We start from the raw sequence: 15139 nt of genomic DNA on the forward strand, positions 1-15139 counted from the left end.
CCTCTCTCCCCCCCCTTCAAGAAAACAAAGAAAGAGTCTCCATTTGCCTCCCCCCCCTCTTCTGAGCCTCCCTAACCACGTGCAGATCACTTTCCTGTTTCAATGGGGAGGGGGGGAAGAGGAAGACCCTAGTTCAAATTCATTGATCTGAATTCAACAGGATTGACAATGGAATAAACAAAGTAAGTGCAGACTCTGCCCTAGATTTGCCATAGCTTTCCTCCCCAGGAGCAAGCGTCTTTTAATTTCTTTGCTGCAGTCCCCATCTGCAGTGATCTTGGAGCCCAGGAAAATAAAATCTGTCACTACCTCCATTTCTTCCCCATCTATTCGCCAGGAATTCAGAGGGCCGGATGCCATGATCTTCGTTTTCTTGAGTTTGAGTTTCAAACCAGCTTTTGCACTCTCCTCCTTCACCCGCATCAAGAGGCTCTTTAGGTCCTCTTTGCTTTCTGCTATTAGAGTGGTATTATCTGCATATTTGAGGTTGTTGAGGTTGCATCCATACACTACTGGATATCATCTATATTTGCCACTGAGTTTTCCTGTGTGAACAAGACAAACCAGTTGCAAATAATTAAATAGGGTCTTAATACTGCAGTATCCAACAGTGTGTGGCTGTGACCCATAGCTGCAAAAAACTGAAGAAAACCTAACCAAGACTGTCTACATTAAGGTCACAACATGGAGGAAATATAGAGATGGAGGAGAGAGCCAAGATGCTTGACCCCAGGCTGCAGATAATCTGCTTGCTTATGAGAGAAACACTTTCCCCAGTAGGAAAATATGATATTCCCAAAAGAGAAGCACAGCAAACGAAGAACAAATGCGCATTTTCAATATACATTTTCTGGAAAGGCCCAAAACGAGTGGAGACAGCTTGTGTGATCACTGACTAGTGAGCAGGCAAATGGTCTGCATGAGCTTAGAACGACTTTATTCATATTTCACACTGATGCCGGGTGGGGGATGGACTTGGGGACTGGCAAACAAATTTGCCCTCCCGAAATACATCAGATATAGTAAGCACCTTCCCATGCCATCACTGTGGAAAATGTATGTTTAAAAAAAAACTACACTTTTTTTTCTTAAAACTTTCAGGATCCTTTCCCCATATATTTTATCTTGTCACATGAGCTATGTTGACCTTTTTTCAAATTAGATCTGTTTGTCCATTTATGTTTGCTGAAAACTAACAGGATAGATTGTCTTTATAAAGAACATTCATAGCATATTCTCTCCCAGGTCGCTCTTCCCTCTGCCCCCATTTGAATTGAGGTGCCTTTGTTATAATGCAAGGCTTCTCAGTATCAGCTTCCCCTGGGAAACATATTGCCTTGGGCTCTTTCCGTGCCCTGAGTCCTCCTTTCCATCATTTGCACTCTTATTTTTGCTCAGCTGCTGCTGCCTATGCCTCCCCCTCTCCCTCCCTCCCTGCCTCCCTCCCTCTCTCTCTCTCTGTGGGCTGTTGCTGCTGCTGCTGCTGTTGTTAAACTGCATCTCCCTCTGGAACTTGCACAGTCAACCCATCTCTCGTCTCCAGCAGCAGTGAATCACACACCATCACCTGAAGGAGAGCAAAAGGAATCCGCTAGGCTGCTTTGCTGAGGAAGGAGGAAGAGCCACACAGTAGAAGGCAAAACAAAACCCCTCCTCTGTCGGTTTGCTTTAATCAACTTGAGATTTGCTACCTGTCCGGGCTTTACAGCCATTCAGCTGATGAATGAAAGGGGTGTTTTTTTAAACGCAGCTGGGCGGGGGGGGGGGACGGACCCAGGAAGGCAGCAGCTGCTGTCTCCGCCACTGATGCAGTAGCCAGTGCAGCAGAATGGATGTGTGGAAGCTCAATCTTGCCTGAGCTTCTCGGTCTCCGCTGCCTTCCCGATGCTAGTCTGTCTTCATTAACCATCTCCAGAAGGGACGCTGAGGGAAACAGATGCACTAACTAACCAAGACCTGCCCTGGATCTATCACTGTGGACGCCTCCCTGGAGGAAAATGGTCAACAAAGACATGAATGGATTCCCAGTCAAGAAGTGTTCTGCTTTTCAGTTTTTCAAAAAGAGGGTAAGGATGCTCTTAGCATACGCTTTGTTCTTTCATGGCTGTGTTTATGGTTGGAAAAAGAATGTCAGGCTTTTTGTTAAGTCCTGTCCATTGACATCGTACAGCCTGAACACTGTACGGAGGGATCCTACTACTGTACCAGTTTTAAAGGGAAGGTGAACAGTGACAGTGCTAATAGGTAATTGTTATTTGGTGAGGAATGCATGTATGCAATCACTTGGAGACCATGGCACAGAGCTTTGTGTGCATATCCAAATGGTCTGTCATCTATAAGCTTTGAACACAAACAGGGAAGGTGATGTGGTGCACCATATAGCACTGGGGTTTGGACTCTGGTTGCAACAGCAGTTAGGCATGACTGCAAGAATGGAACCTCTGTGCTCAGAAGCAGTATACCTGTGAATTTCAAATGCTGGCATCAAGCAACACAGAAGTGGAGTTGCTTTCCTCATCTCAGTTATGATCATGTGAGAAGCATCTGGCTGGCCACTGCAAGAAACAGAATGCTGGACTGGATAGACCTTTGCTCTGACCTAGCAAAGCTTTTAAAATATTAATCATCCAGCTATTAACTTACCCTGGCCAGTCTCTCTCTTTGTTTTCTCTTCCCCGTCCATTCCGCCTATGAAACTGGGAGCACTTGGTGACCTACTTCGATTGCTCTTTCTGTGAAATGGGAATGTGATCTAATCTACCAGCCAGCGATAGGGAAAGAAAAAGCATTGTGACATGAATGTCAATACAAGGCTGAGGTATCGACAGTGACAAGTGGTTCTGGGATTACAGCTCAGAGCCATTACAGCACCTTTGGCTGGGTGTCACCCTTTCTCATGACTACCTAATGTGACCAATCGCCAACCTTTCCATTCACATCTCCAAAAGTGCTGCATTATAGCCACTCCATTCATCGTCTTCTCCAGGAAAGCTGCTCACAGGCTCGGTGAAACTGTGACATGGTCTATAATGTAGTCGATAGCCGTCCTCTGAATGTCAATGCATTCCCAACAGAGGCAGTTTGCTTCATGGAATAATGAAATAGTCACTTCTCTGAAATCCCTGAGTCCTTCTCATATCTTTTGCTTCATTTGGTATGTCAAAATAATTGCAGCTTATTGTGGATGAAACAGAAGGTGCCTTAGTGTGGTACTTGGCTGATTATGCCATTATGGAGCTATGTGTGTTTGTTTCTATGCGCGCTTGTACACAGGTGCCTATAAATAGTTCTGTATTAGTACTTCAGCAGCATCCACTGTCATTCAGGGATCCTCCAACCCAACAAATGCTGCTAATTGACCAGCAACAAATGTCCTTTGTGGTGGAAATACTGGTATTTATATATATTAAAAAATAAGGCTGGAACACGAATGACTGTGTATGGCAGATGGAGCAGGTGTTACCTAGTCCCTTGGTGAATTTTTTTTTTCTGAATGATTGGAACTAGAGATTCTTTTTAATGAATGGGAGTAAAATTGTGCATGCTACTTTGTTCACTCATTCATTCATTCATCCATCCATTCCCATTCACCTTTTTCTCTGCTTTATATAATGGAAAATGACACTTTGTTTAATCCAGCTGTTGAACAGAGAGTACCTCTGCTCAGCTCCCCTAAACTCCCATAGCATAAATTAGGAGCTCTGAATGATAAGCAGAGGAAAACACTCTCAATGCATCAAATGGCAGACTGGAGAGAGTCCCCTGTCTGTAAAGTAGATGATATGATCTGTTCTTCCCACTCCAATGGTCTGTTATATATCAAGATTCTCTGGTTCTATGTAAAAAAAAGAAAAGAAAAAAAGATTGAGTCTTATGACACTTTAAATGCTAATAGAGTTATTGTGACATAAGCTTTCATGAACCAGAAACCTTTTCATGCAGTTGCTGGGTTCTTCTTCTATTCAAGTTTTACATTGGCAGATATATATGTAACTAACTATACAGCGAGTGAGAGAGGCCTATTATGCACTGTTAAATGCAGTGGGGCAACATGCTTCCCATGTATGCAAAGGGACCAAAATCCCCTGAGCTTTGTGTGCGCACACACAACTCTAGGGCAGTCAGGTTCCCCCGTGCTGTGTGACGGCGACAGCAGAGGGGTGGGATGTGTCCCTGCACAAAGATGGAGTAGCGTGGCAACACTACGAAACCTTCATGGAGGTCAACAAATGCCCCTTGTGGCCCTGCGATGCTGCAAAGCCAAACGGGGCATTTTGTGTCCCTTCAGGGACACAGGTATACATGGGCCCGGCCCAGCATGGGCACCAGTGGCACCCATGGTAAGGAAAAGAATGCTGAAAAATCAGCATTCCCTTCCCATGGGACATCAGAGGCCCTATTGCCAGGACTGAGTGGGGGCTGGGCTGACAGCAACATCGTGCATCTGTGGGGATTTGCCCCACTGACGTGCGAACGCTAGCCCAGCACTGCCATCCCGTGCATAATCGGGCAGAGAGAGAGAACAAAGCTTAAATAATCATATGAATGGCCATGAAATGCCAGATGTAGGAGCATGCTATGCAAAGCTCAAATGTGTATAGCAACACTAATTGACACATGGCACAAGCTCCCTTGCTTTGAGCAATATGACTCTGGCACCTGTAATGGGCAGAAACCCAATAGTGAGCACTCAATTGCTATGAAGAGTTAAATGTATGGGATATTTTGGTGCAGATGCCAAATTCTATTTTTGCTGTAAAATCACAGGGGTGACTGTCCTGCGTGGACTGTCCTTTTTGCAGTTATCACATGATAAACAAAGTAGCCACAAGAAAAGAGCTTTGGTCACATTAAACCTTGCTGTAGATATTTCCCTGTGCCTCCCCACATTGAAATCTCTACTTGTCCCACTGAAATATGGTCTAACACTCCTAGCTGCAGAATTTCCTCAAACCAAAATGTATATTTGTGATTCTGATCCATTTTCAGTTTTAGCATACAGGTGAATATCAAAAAGTTTATACTTATTACGAGTGTTCCTTACAATTAATTAGATTGCACTTTGAAAATGTTTTAATGAAGAAAACTATCTCCAGAGAATGCTCATAGCTGCCAAGACACAAGGATGAGGGAATCACCTTCTGAGTTCCATCTAAGCATTCAAATGTGCCGTACTGTAAGAAAGGTGTGGTTTATCTGTTGTGCCAGAGACAGGTAGGTGTTATTGTCATGAGTGATATGGGGAAATGAAATATTCTAGCTAACATACAAGTCAGACATACCAAACAAGCCCATGACAGCCAGAGTTCTTTCTAGATCTGCAAATAATACAGGGATGGCAGACTTTGGTTGCAGAAGCTAACCTATAAGGTGGCTACAGAATCCAAACTATTTACAGTTGGCCAGTCATATAATGAACTTTGCCAAACCTATAAATGAGAACATGACAGCTAGAGCACATATGTCCTAGGGAACCATCGAGACAATTCACAAAAAGGACTCATGGGAAATAAAACAACCACTAAAGAATGGATATCATAAAAGACTGTTTCCACACTGGAGGCTTCATGCTTAGCTGCAGGCTGGAGTTTGAGCGGGGCAGGTTGCTCTGCTTCTTCCTGCTCCTGCACAGGGGAGCATTTGGCCCAGTGCATCTCGTCTACCCTGGATTTGTGCTCCCACGTGGGAGCTGGGGCAGCAAAGTTCCCAGTGTGGAAACGGTCAAAGTGAACTTACTTGGAAGAGACCAAATCTTGAGAAAGTCTGAATTTAGTAATCCTGGGTCTAGTCACTTTTATCCATTAAATGAATTTTTAGGTGACTTCATACTAGAGGATTTTTAGACAGTAAGTGACTCTTTGCAGTGAAGATCCCATAATTGTAACTGGAAAAGTTCCAGTCTTTGATTTTGATTCCATCCTTGCTTCAAGGAATTCAGAACAGCATTGGTAGTTTCCTCTCTATTTTTTCATCCAATACCCTTGTGAAATAGATTGTAGTGGGAAACTGACTCCTCATCATCCAGTCAGTTTCATAGCAGCTGAGGCTCTCAGTCTATGTCTCCCTACTCATGTCTGATCCTATATTACACTGACTGTCATAAATCCAAATTGTGGGATAATAAGAGTTTGAAAACCTGGAAAACTTGGAGTGTATTCCAGCCAGCGTGCTTTCAAAATGACATTAATTTTGATAGGAATGTGCTGAACGTTAGCTCCTATCTCTTGTTGAAACCAGTTCTGTGTGAGACATGAAAACTGTATGCCTTTGTCTGGGTTGTGGATCGGCCCAAGTCCTTTGACAAACCTGCCAATCCCCAGTAGCAGCTAGAGCTACTGTTCTGTTCCTTGTGAACATATACAGTGAGAGGACCGACTGTTGTGAAGACTGCTGAGGGAAGCTAATCTACCCAGACACAAAAAGAAAACCAGGGTAAAACAACAAGCAGTTAACAGCATTCACGAATTCCACTCCATCACCTTAATAATCAAGCACTTCTGTGACAATCAATAGTTTTATACAAATAAATGAGCTGACTGAATAAGCCTAACCCTTCTATCTAGGCTGGCCATCTGACCAGTTCAGTTCTCCCTTAGGATCAAGTGATTTTTCACTTGTTAGAACTGTGATTATTATACCTCATGGGAAAGATGCCTGTTGGCTGAGTTTTTGCTATCAGTGCTGCATGTTGATGCATCATCTGAATCAAATCAAATAGCAAAATACATTATTTTGGTGAAGTTTAATATTTTAACGTAGTTACCTGATCTCTTTAATGTTAAGTGGTGCTTTGTTTATGGTCATAAGGTGTGCAGCACACACAAAGGGGAAAGGCAACCATTGCAACTTCCATACAAATAACTTGACTGTGTGTAAATCGTATCTGATACATCCCATTGTATAATCTTGATGAGGAAAATCCCACGGGACATTCGCAGTCTGAGAGGCAGCTTGGTGTAGTGTTTAAGAGCGGTGGCCTCCAATCTGGGGAATCAGGTTTGACTCTCCAGTCTTAGAATCATAGAATCATAGAGTTGGAAGGGGCCATACAGGCCATCTAGTCCAACCCCCTGCTCAACGCAGGATCAGTCCAAAGCATCCTAAAGCATCCAAGAAAAGTGTGTATCCAACCTCTGCTTGAAGACTGCCAGTGAGGGGGAGCTCACCACCTCCTTAGGCAGCCTATTCCACTGCTGAACTACTCTGACTGTGAAAAAATTTTTCCTGATATCTAGCCTATATCATTGTACTTGTAGTTTAAACCCATTACTGCGTGTCCTCTCCTCTGCAGCCAATGGAAACAGCATCCTGCCCTCCTCCAAGTGCTCCACATGCAGCCAGCTGGGTGACCCTTAACCAGTCACAGTTTTCTCAGAACTCTCTCGGTCCTGCCTACCTCACAAGGTGCTTTCTGTGGAAGGGAAGGTAATTGTAAGCCGCTTTGAGAGTCCTTCAGGTAGTAAAAAGCAGAGTATAAAAACCAATCCTTCTTCTACAATACTCTTAAGATAGGAGCTAAATATTAGACCAGTTTAAAAGCAATACATGTAAACAGCACTTACCCCTGAGTTAGGATGCCACATCTACTGATTCCTGCCCATGTAGCATTAGCACGCCAGTACAATATGAATGCAGTCATAACAGAGAGCAAATGCTATATTTATTTAGTTATTATATCCAGCTTTTTGCTTCAGTGAAGCCCTAAAGAGCCAGTTTAGTGTAGTGGTTAGGAGTGCGGACTTCTAATCTGGCATGCCAGGTTCGATTCTGCGCTTCCCCACATGCAGCCAGCTGGGTGACCTTGGGCTCGCCACGGCACTGATAAAACTGTTCTGACCGAGCAGCGATATCAGGGCTCTCTCAGCCTCATCCACCTCAGAGGGTGTCTGTTGTGGGGAGAGGAATGGGAAGGCGACTGTAAGCCGCTTTGAGCCTCCTTCGGGTAGGGAAAAGTGGCATATAAGAACCAACTCTTCTTCTTCTAAAGCAGCTTACAACTTTGTTACCCCTTCTCCACTTATTTTCACAACCACAACCCTGTCAAGATAGGCTAAAGGCGAAAAAATGACTGTCCCAAGGTCACTTAGTAAGCTTCCATGGAAAGATGGAGATTCAAATTCAGTCAACATAGTGTTGACTCTCACCCAGGGACCGGTGACATGACTTGAAATGAGAGGCTGGCTGCACATAATCCAATACAGAGATACACGGTGCATCATTTTAAATTGAGAATTATGTAATGCTGTATTTATAGAAATGGCTTCCACTGTTCCCTTTCTACTTCTGAACAGCTTTGGATCAGAGATGAAATGAACAAAAAACTATCTGAGGTAAGCAATAAAATCTACTTCAGCAAGCAGGCTGCGTTTTTAAAGGAAATAAATGTATGCCATTTCATGTTGTTTGAAACCATATGCATAAGATTGTAAGAGAAATAATATGCAGTTCATAATTTATATGCACCCTGAAGCAGTAATCTTGAATGTATTGCCCTTCTCTGCGTGTGCCTTTTCAAACATGATGCAAACAAAGGTATGTGGACATCTAGTAGTTTTAGGTAGAAGAAAGGAACTGCTAATTGAATTGAGTTATTGGAGTCCCTGTTCTAGAATGAGCAAGAAAAGCAGTCCCAGTTACAGTAAATTGTTAGTGTGCTTTGCTTTCTTGTGACTGACTTCCCTACTACTGGCTTCATACTGTCACATTGGAAGATTTTTCAGCAAATTTGGGACCTATCTAGCTATGCTTGATTTTACTGAGAAGATGAAGAGTAAAGATAAACGCTTTATGCTTAGGGATGAAATTTTAAGCCACTTTAGTTACTAGAAGCACTAATTCAAAAGGAGATTTCATGTCACTTTTTACCTAGTTTGAACACCCACTTTGTCAGCTTTGGACACGTGGAGTTGGTGGTGAGGTATAGCTTGAGCTATACCTATAGAAGGACCAAGTATCAAGCCCAGTATTGTTCAATTCAAGAATGCAGACAAGAATTTATACCACCAAGTTGCTATCAGAACCTTTTCAATTATGAAAGAGCCAGTTTTGAAGGAGGTCTATTCATATTCTAAATCTGTGGGTTTCACTTATGTCTGGCAGTTCTGAGGTGACTCCCTTAATAAAACAACTCTACTGTCTTGTAAACCAGTAGCTACTAAGTTACCCACCTCTACCCTATGGAATTCCTGGACATCTGTGGGCAGAGCCTGTGGAGGGGGAATTTGAGGCTGGATCTCACCTAGAATCCATAGCTCAACATAGTTTGTCACTGAAGCTGCACTAACAAAATTGTACCAACTGGGGCATGGTTACACTTTGAATAACTGCCACTCTGCCAGTTTGTGCCCAGAGTGCTCTCTTCCTAGTTCCACATTTCCCTTGGGCCGGCTGAGATCATCATGGGATCAGCTGGGCTCCACTTAGCTTCAATGACAGTGATACTGGCAATCTAGTTAGATTTGAGTCCGTTAGTACCTTGAGACCAATAAGATTTTTGGAGTATAAGCTCTCACGAGTCAAAGCTGACAATATCTGAAGAAAAGAGCTTGGACTCTGGAAAACGTATAGAGTCAAAACGTTGTTGTTTTCTAAGGTGCTCCTGTATTCCAATCTAGCTTTTCCACTGCAAACCCACAGGGCTACTCTCTAACCATTTCTTCACTAGGAATTTTGCTGCTCCCGGAGCACAAATCCGGGGTGGATGAGGTGCACCAGGCCAAATGCTCCCCCATGCAGGAGCAGGAAGAGGCAGGGCAACTTGCCCCGGGTCAAACTCCAGCCTGCAGCTGGCGCAAAGCCTCTGGTGATACCATTCCTGTCTAGGTCTTAAAGTCAATAGACTGTTCAACCAGAAAAAGAGAGCTATATAATGGAAAGTTATTGCTGTTCAATATCTACTAAAAACAAATTTCATTTAAGAGCAGGAACTATCTATTTGCACACTTCTACTGTGTTAAAATCCAGGTCTGCTAACAAGATTCATTAAATGAGAGTCAGAGGAGTGTGCAGGCTTCTACTTCAGATGAGCTGATCTTAATCCCTCACCAAAACTTTCTTTCCTCTTTCCACCCATGGTTAATCAGAGTACGGAAAAAGGTCAGGACAAAGACTGAGGATGCTGCTTAGAGGCAATCCCCATTCATTCATGACAACCTTTTGCTTTCATGTACATGGATGAAAGTTGCTGAGGAAATCCTTCAGGAGAAAGCCAGGTGCATGATCTCCTAAATGCCATTTAATGTGCTCCACCCCCAGGACTGCGGTATGCAAAAACAACTCAAAACTTCCTAGAACACTATTGATTGGAGGTTTACTCCACCCTTCTTCCAAGGGGCTTAGTGCAGAGAGAGAGAGAGAGAGAATATGATTGGCCCAAGGCCACCTAACAAGCCTTATGACAAAGAAGGTATAGCTCAGCTGAGTTCTGCATCAACAGTAAAGGTTGACAGATTGCAATGAAGGGCTGCAGCCTGTCCTTTTAACATCCTGAGGTGGTGTAACAGCCACTGTAACTCCCACTGCATTGACCTTCTCATCAGCCACTCTCTGCATGCTGTGATGTGAAACAAAATCTACTTGCTAAAGCTGAAGGGGGGAAAAGAAGGCAAAGGACCTAGACTAGACATAAGCAGGAGCTATGATGACTGTGTACATCTCTGCTGCACTACTACAGGTTGCAATCTGACAATTCTACCAGTGATTTGTTATTTGCACTCGTATGGCCATGGGGTTTCTGACCCTGTAGCGCTTTGGTTTGTTTGGTTTGTTTGCTGGATGGCAGATTATTAATAGAGTTCCTATATTACTTAAACTTAAAGTTTTCATTTCTGTGACATGATCTGATTCTAATAAGATTTCTGAGATCTGACACCAAGGCATGACAAAAGTGCACTCATTTTTCTCTTAGTGGGATCTGGTCAATAGACAATGGGGAACAGCTGAAATGCATTTGCAGAGGCTCCTGAGATGTAGGCATCCCGCTGCTTCTTGTATCTGTAGCACTACATCTGCTCAGACTGCTGTCAAATGCCTTTAATGAAAAGCGGCTTTGAAGTCCTCCATTTGATTCTACCCCTTGCCTTTGCATCTCAAAGGCCCACAAACATTTATTGGACAGCTTCTTGTGACAGACCACTTCAACTTTCAAGAAATAATCTGGTGTGACACCTAACCACACCGAGTAAGGAAAAGAGAATGAGAAGAAGGACATGTGTGGAGTTTCATAAATGTTACGAAGTCTGTTTTCACTAACCAACAGATGACAAGTGAAGCAGTAAATGCACATTCCCCCAGTGTAAGGACTCCATCAGGACAAAGTGACACTACAGTTATTTACTGGAACTCCAGATATTTTATTTGGTCTGATAGCAGCTACACAAAATGGGGGGGGGGGGGGGGTACTAAGGATTGTGACTTAAGGGAAAAGACTTGACCTCTTTGCCACTGCACTGTTTTCATGATTGAAAATAGCCACCTGAGTTGCTTAAGGTCCTGGTAGGGAGGAAAGCCTGGGGAAGGGGGTATCATGACCAGACAGGGAACAGCCTGTGGGAGAGGAGTTCCCCACAGAGAACAGTTATGTATTAGTCTGATAAAGGCTAGAATGATAAATAATTAGAGAAATTTGGAATAAAGGCATTTTCCAGGAAACAGTGAAAGAATCCTAGGACCTTCTGCATGCAAAGTATGTGGCCCTGCCCAGCCATGGCCTGTCACCTTATCTCCTCCACTAAAAGCCATTTCTGGGGCTTGGCCTGTCTCAAAATATTGACTGGCATGCAAATTAGAAAAAGAAACCTGCAAGCAGCAGCATCCCTGGAAGTGAGGAGTAAACTCAAGACCGTGTTTGAGTGAAGGAGGCAACTTCGGAAGTGGACCAAATTATTTGCTTCTTTGTTAACTGCATACTGAAGCACAAGAACAGTATTTAATTCCCTTAAAGAAACACTTGGACCTGACTTTATGTGGCTTAAGTGCTATTTCTAGTATAAATCATCAGAGGGATGCTTTACATTCTGCTTCTTGCAATATTACTTCTACAGAGCCAGGAACAGATCCAAGAATCCTGTGCGAATGAGCCTCTTTAGGATGATAATGGCTTTTCGCATGGGAGAAGGAGAGAAAAATCTGAAAAATGCCAGCAAGATCTGGGACAGTTGCCTATTTTTTTAAATATCTAGAGCTATAAAAGTAGAGGCATTCTTTTTTGTTCCTTGTGTATAGTGAATAACATTTAAAACATATTCCCAAAGAGTAAAAATCTAGTGAGCTACAATCCAAATAAAATGCAGAGGGTTTTTCTGAGACCAAGCCATGGACTCATTGAAGTTTAACTGCTACTAGGGAAAGTAAACCAGCATCTCTTTAGATCAGACTTAGAAGAATCCCTTTAATCCCCTGTGCTAAGCAGGGCATATGCTTTAGGTGTCCCATGGGCTAAGAGATAGGGGGTGAAAAGCAGGTGAAATGAGGAATACAGAGAAATTAACAACATCCCCAGTTAGACATTGTCATGAATGTTTGTTTAAAACAGACACACAATGGACCATGAGCATCAGACAAACAGTGGATGAAAAAGTGGAGCATGTTTTCCAAAGTCTCAAAGCCAGTGTGATGTGGGGGTTACAAGTGTCAGGCCTTACAAGACCCAGGTTCAAATCTCCACTCATGCCATGGAAGCTCACTGGGTGACCTTGGTTGAGCCAGTCACACACTCTCAGACTAACCTCCCTCACAGGTAAAATGGAAGAGAGGAAATCATTTAAGCTGCTTTGGGTCCCAAAGGCAAGGTGTAAATGAACTGAATAAAGGACACAAAACCAGGAGGGAATGTGAGAACTCTGTAGAGGAGGGATGACAACTTGCTCTGTCCTGAAGACTAGATTGGAAATGGATCATCAGCAGCCAAAGAACCATAAGTCCTTTTCTTGCCAGTGCATAAATTGCACTGGCAAACCCTCCCTAGCATCACGGACAGAAGGTGGGCATATTGCTCTCTTAGATACCTCCAATAGCTAGGCAGGCAGAGGTACTTGTGGGGAGTGCACTTTGAAGCAGTGAACAGACAATATGGATATTTTGACAAACCTGGCAAATGCCTCAGGTGTGCAGAAAAATCTGAAATCTATAAAAATACATAGGCTAGTTTTTTTTAAATACTCAAACAATAAAGGGAGCACTTCCCTTGCATAATATTTAGTAGTGATAGAATGACCATTTTGGTCTTGCTAGGGCAGGGACATTAGTAGTATGCTTGATGTTTTATTCTCCTGTTTTTAAAAATATTTCCTCTCTCCTGTGTCCATTTCCTCTGTCTCTTACCTACTTTCAGTTAGGTCTTTAGTCCTGATTAGGCTTATATGCCTCCTGAGTTGGCAAATGCTAGTAACAAGATTCCCTGAGAGCCAGTTTGACTCTTCTTCCTTCTCTGCAATTCATCTTAAGGCTGCTCCTTTGCTGCCTCCATTCTCCCTCTGATTCAAGGTATGATATGGTTTGAGATGATTAGTCATCTGTGTTAGCACCAGGAAGGGGATTGGCATTTTTAGGGATACCAGTCCCCTGGTCCCCCTGGAATTACAGGTCATCTGAAGAGATCAGTTCTCCAGGATAAAATGGCTACTGTGGAGGTTGGACTCCATAGCATTATACTCCATTGAGGTCCCTCCACTGCAAATCCTACACCCTCCCAGTTCCATCCCCAGATTTTCCAGTTATTGACCAACCTGGACCTGCCAACCCTCTGTTGAGCATCAACCCTACTTGAGCATAAGCACAGCACTGCTACTGTAAACTCACATTGGTCGCCATTCTGAAACTGCAGACCTTGAGGCAGACATGTGCATGTCAGGTCAGAGGACATCAAAATGAAATCCCAGAGCAGTTCCACAGCTTATGCTGCAAACTGTCAAATAGACCATGGCATTGTTCTTGCAGGCAAACAAGCTGCAAGATCACCTGAAGGGAGGAATCAGTGCTCGCCCCACCCGCAGACACACTCTGAAAGAGTCATTTGCAGGAACCTGCAGGGAAGGGTATCTGGCCATGTTGATTAAAAGAGTGGGCCTGAAGTGCTGCAGTTTTCTCAGGGGTTTCGATGATACTCTTTGCATGCTTACTTAGGGCATTTTCATGCATGCTAAATAACAGCATTTTAGTACACTTCACCAACCATTTGCAAGTGGATGTTGCCATTTCACACAGCGAAATCCTGTTGCAATGTGCATTGAAAGTGGATTGAATGTGTGCTATTTGGGGTGTGTGAAAGCACCTTTAGAATCCAACTGTCCAGCAAGTTTTAACCCAGCAAGGCATCTCCTCTTGGGCAGGACATTAAACTAGCTTTCATTGTTTGATGACTAAGGGCCTTTTCGCACGGGGATCTTTGTTGCAAATTGTTTGCGGAATGAAAAATCGCCATTTAAAATAGTGGAATTCGTCGTTATGCATACCTGCCTTTGTAGTGGAATCAGTTGCGTTTTTCAGCGTTTCCCACAGGCTTCCGGTCTCGGCAGAAATCGCTAGAAAGGAAGCGCTATTGCCAAGCTCGTCCCGCCCCTGGCCGTCAAGCAGCCAATGGGCAGCCGTTAGCATGCTCCCAAACAGCCCCTTTCCCTTTAAGAAAGGTTTTTAAAAAAAAAAACAGACCCATAGCAACGAATCTAGGTAGATTCGTTGCAACGGAGAGACCCATCCAGCTGCCTAATGTGAGCTGTCGTTTGATCGTATGATCGTTGGCACGCTGCCTCGAGTGATAAAAAAAAAATCCCCCCCCCTCTCACGGGCCCGATTTTCAGCTGAATTAATGTGTAAAAAATAAAGGGACTTTATTTCAGCAAACGGGCTTTTATGTGGTTTGTGCTTAGTGACTAAAGGTGAAGGACTGAAGCCAGGGAAGCCTCTAAACAGAAAGAGGCTCGCTGGTGCGTTTATCCCCGCTCGCTCGGAGAAAAAAAAATGGCGATCGCTTCGCCGGAAGTTTGGAGGACAGGCTCAGGAGGAGGGACTTTGAAGAACCCGCAACAATGGTAACGCACAGGTCTTTAGCGCTATTGTTGCAGATTGGTTGCAGGAGTGTATCGCTATCCGGAGGGTGAATCCACTTTTCTGGATTCCCCTGAAAGCGCTACAACGAAGCGCT

At 43.7% G+C, this 15139-nt stretch overlaps 1 protein-coding gene across 1 annotated transcript in view; it reads left to right on the forward strand.

Moving 5' to 3' along the window:
* Window positions 1-1794: 1794 nt before the first annotated feature.
* SGK1 (serum/glucocorticoid regulated kinase 1) overlaps window positions 1795-15139 on the forward strand; it is a 101592-nt gene continuing 88247 nt past the window's right edge. The window contains exon 1 of the mRNA XM_077352254.1: window positions 1795-2066. Within this exon, the coding sequence (XP_077208369.1) occupies window positions 1998-2066 (69 nt within the window). The 5' untranslated portion in view covers window positions 1795-1997. The remainder of the gene's footprint in view (window positions 2067-15139) is intronic.

The sequence above is a fragment of the Paroedura picta genome, chromosome 1 (genome assembly GCF_049243985.1).
Source record: "Paroedura picta isolate Pp20150507F chromosome 1, Ppicta_v3.0, whole genome shotgun sequence".
Lineage (NCBI taxonomy): Eukaryota > Metazoa > Chordata > Lepidosauria > Squamata > Gekkonidae > Paroedura > Paroedura picta.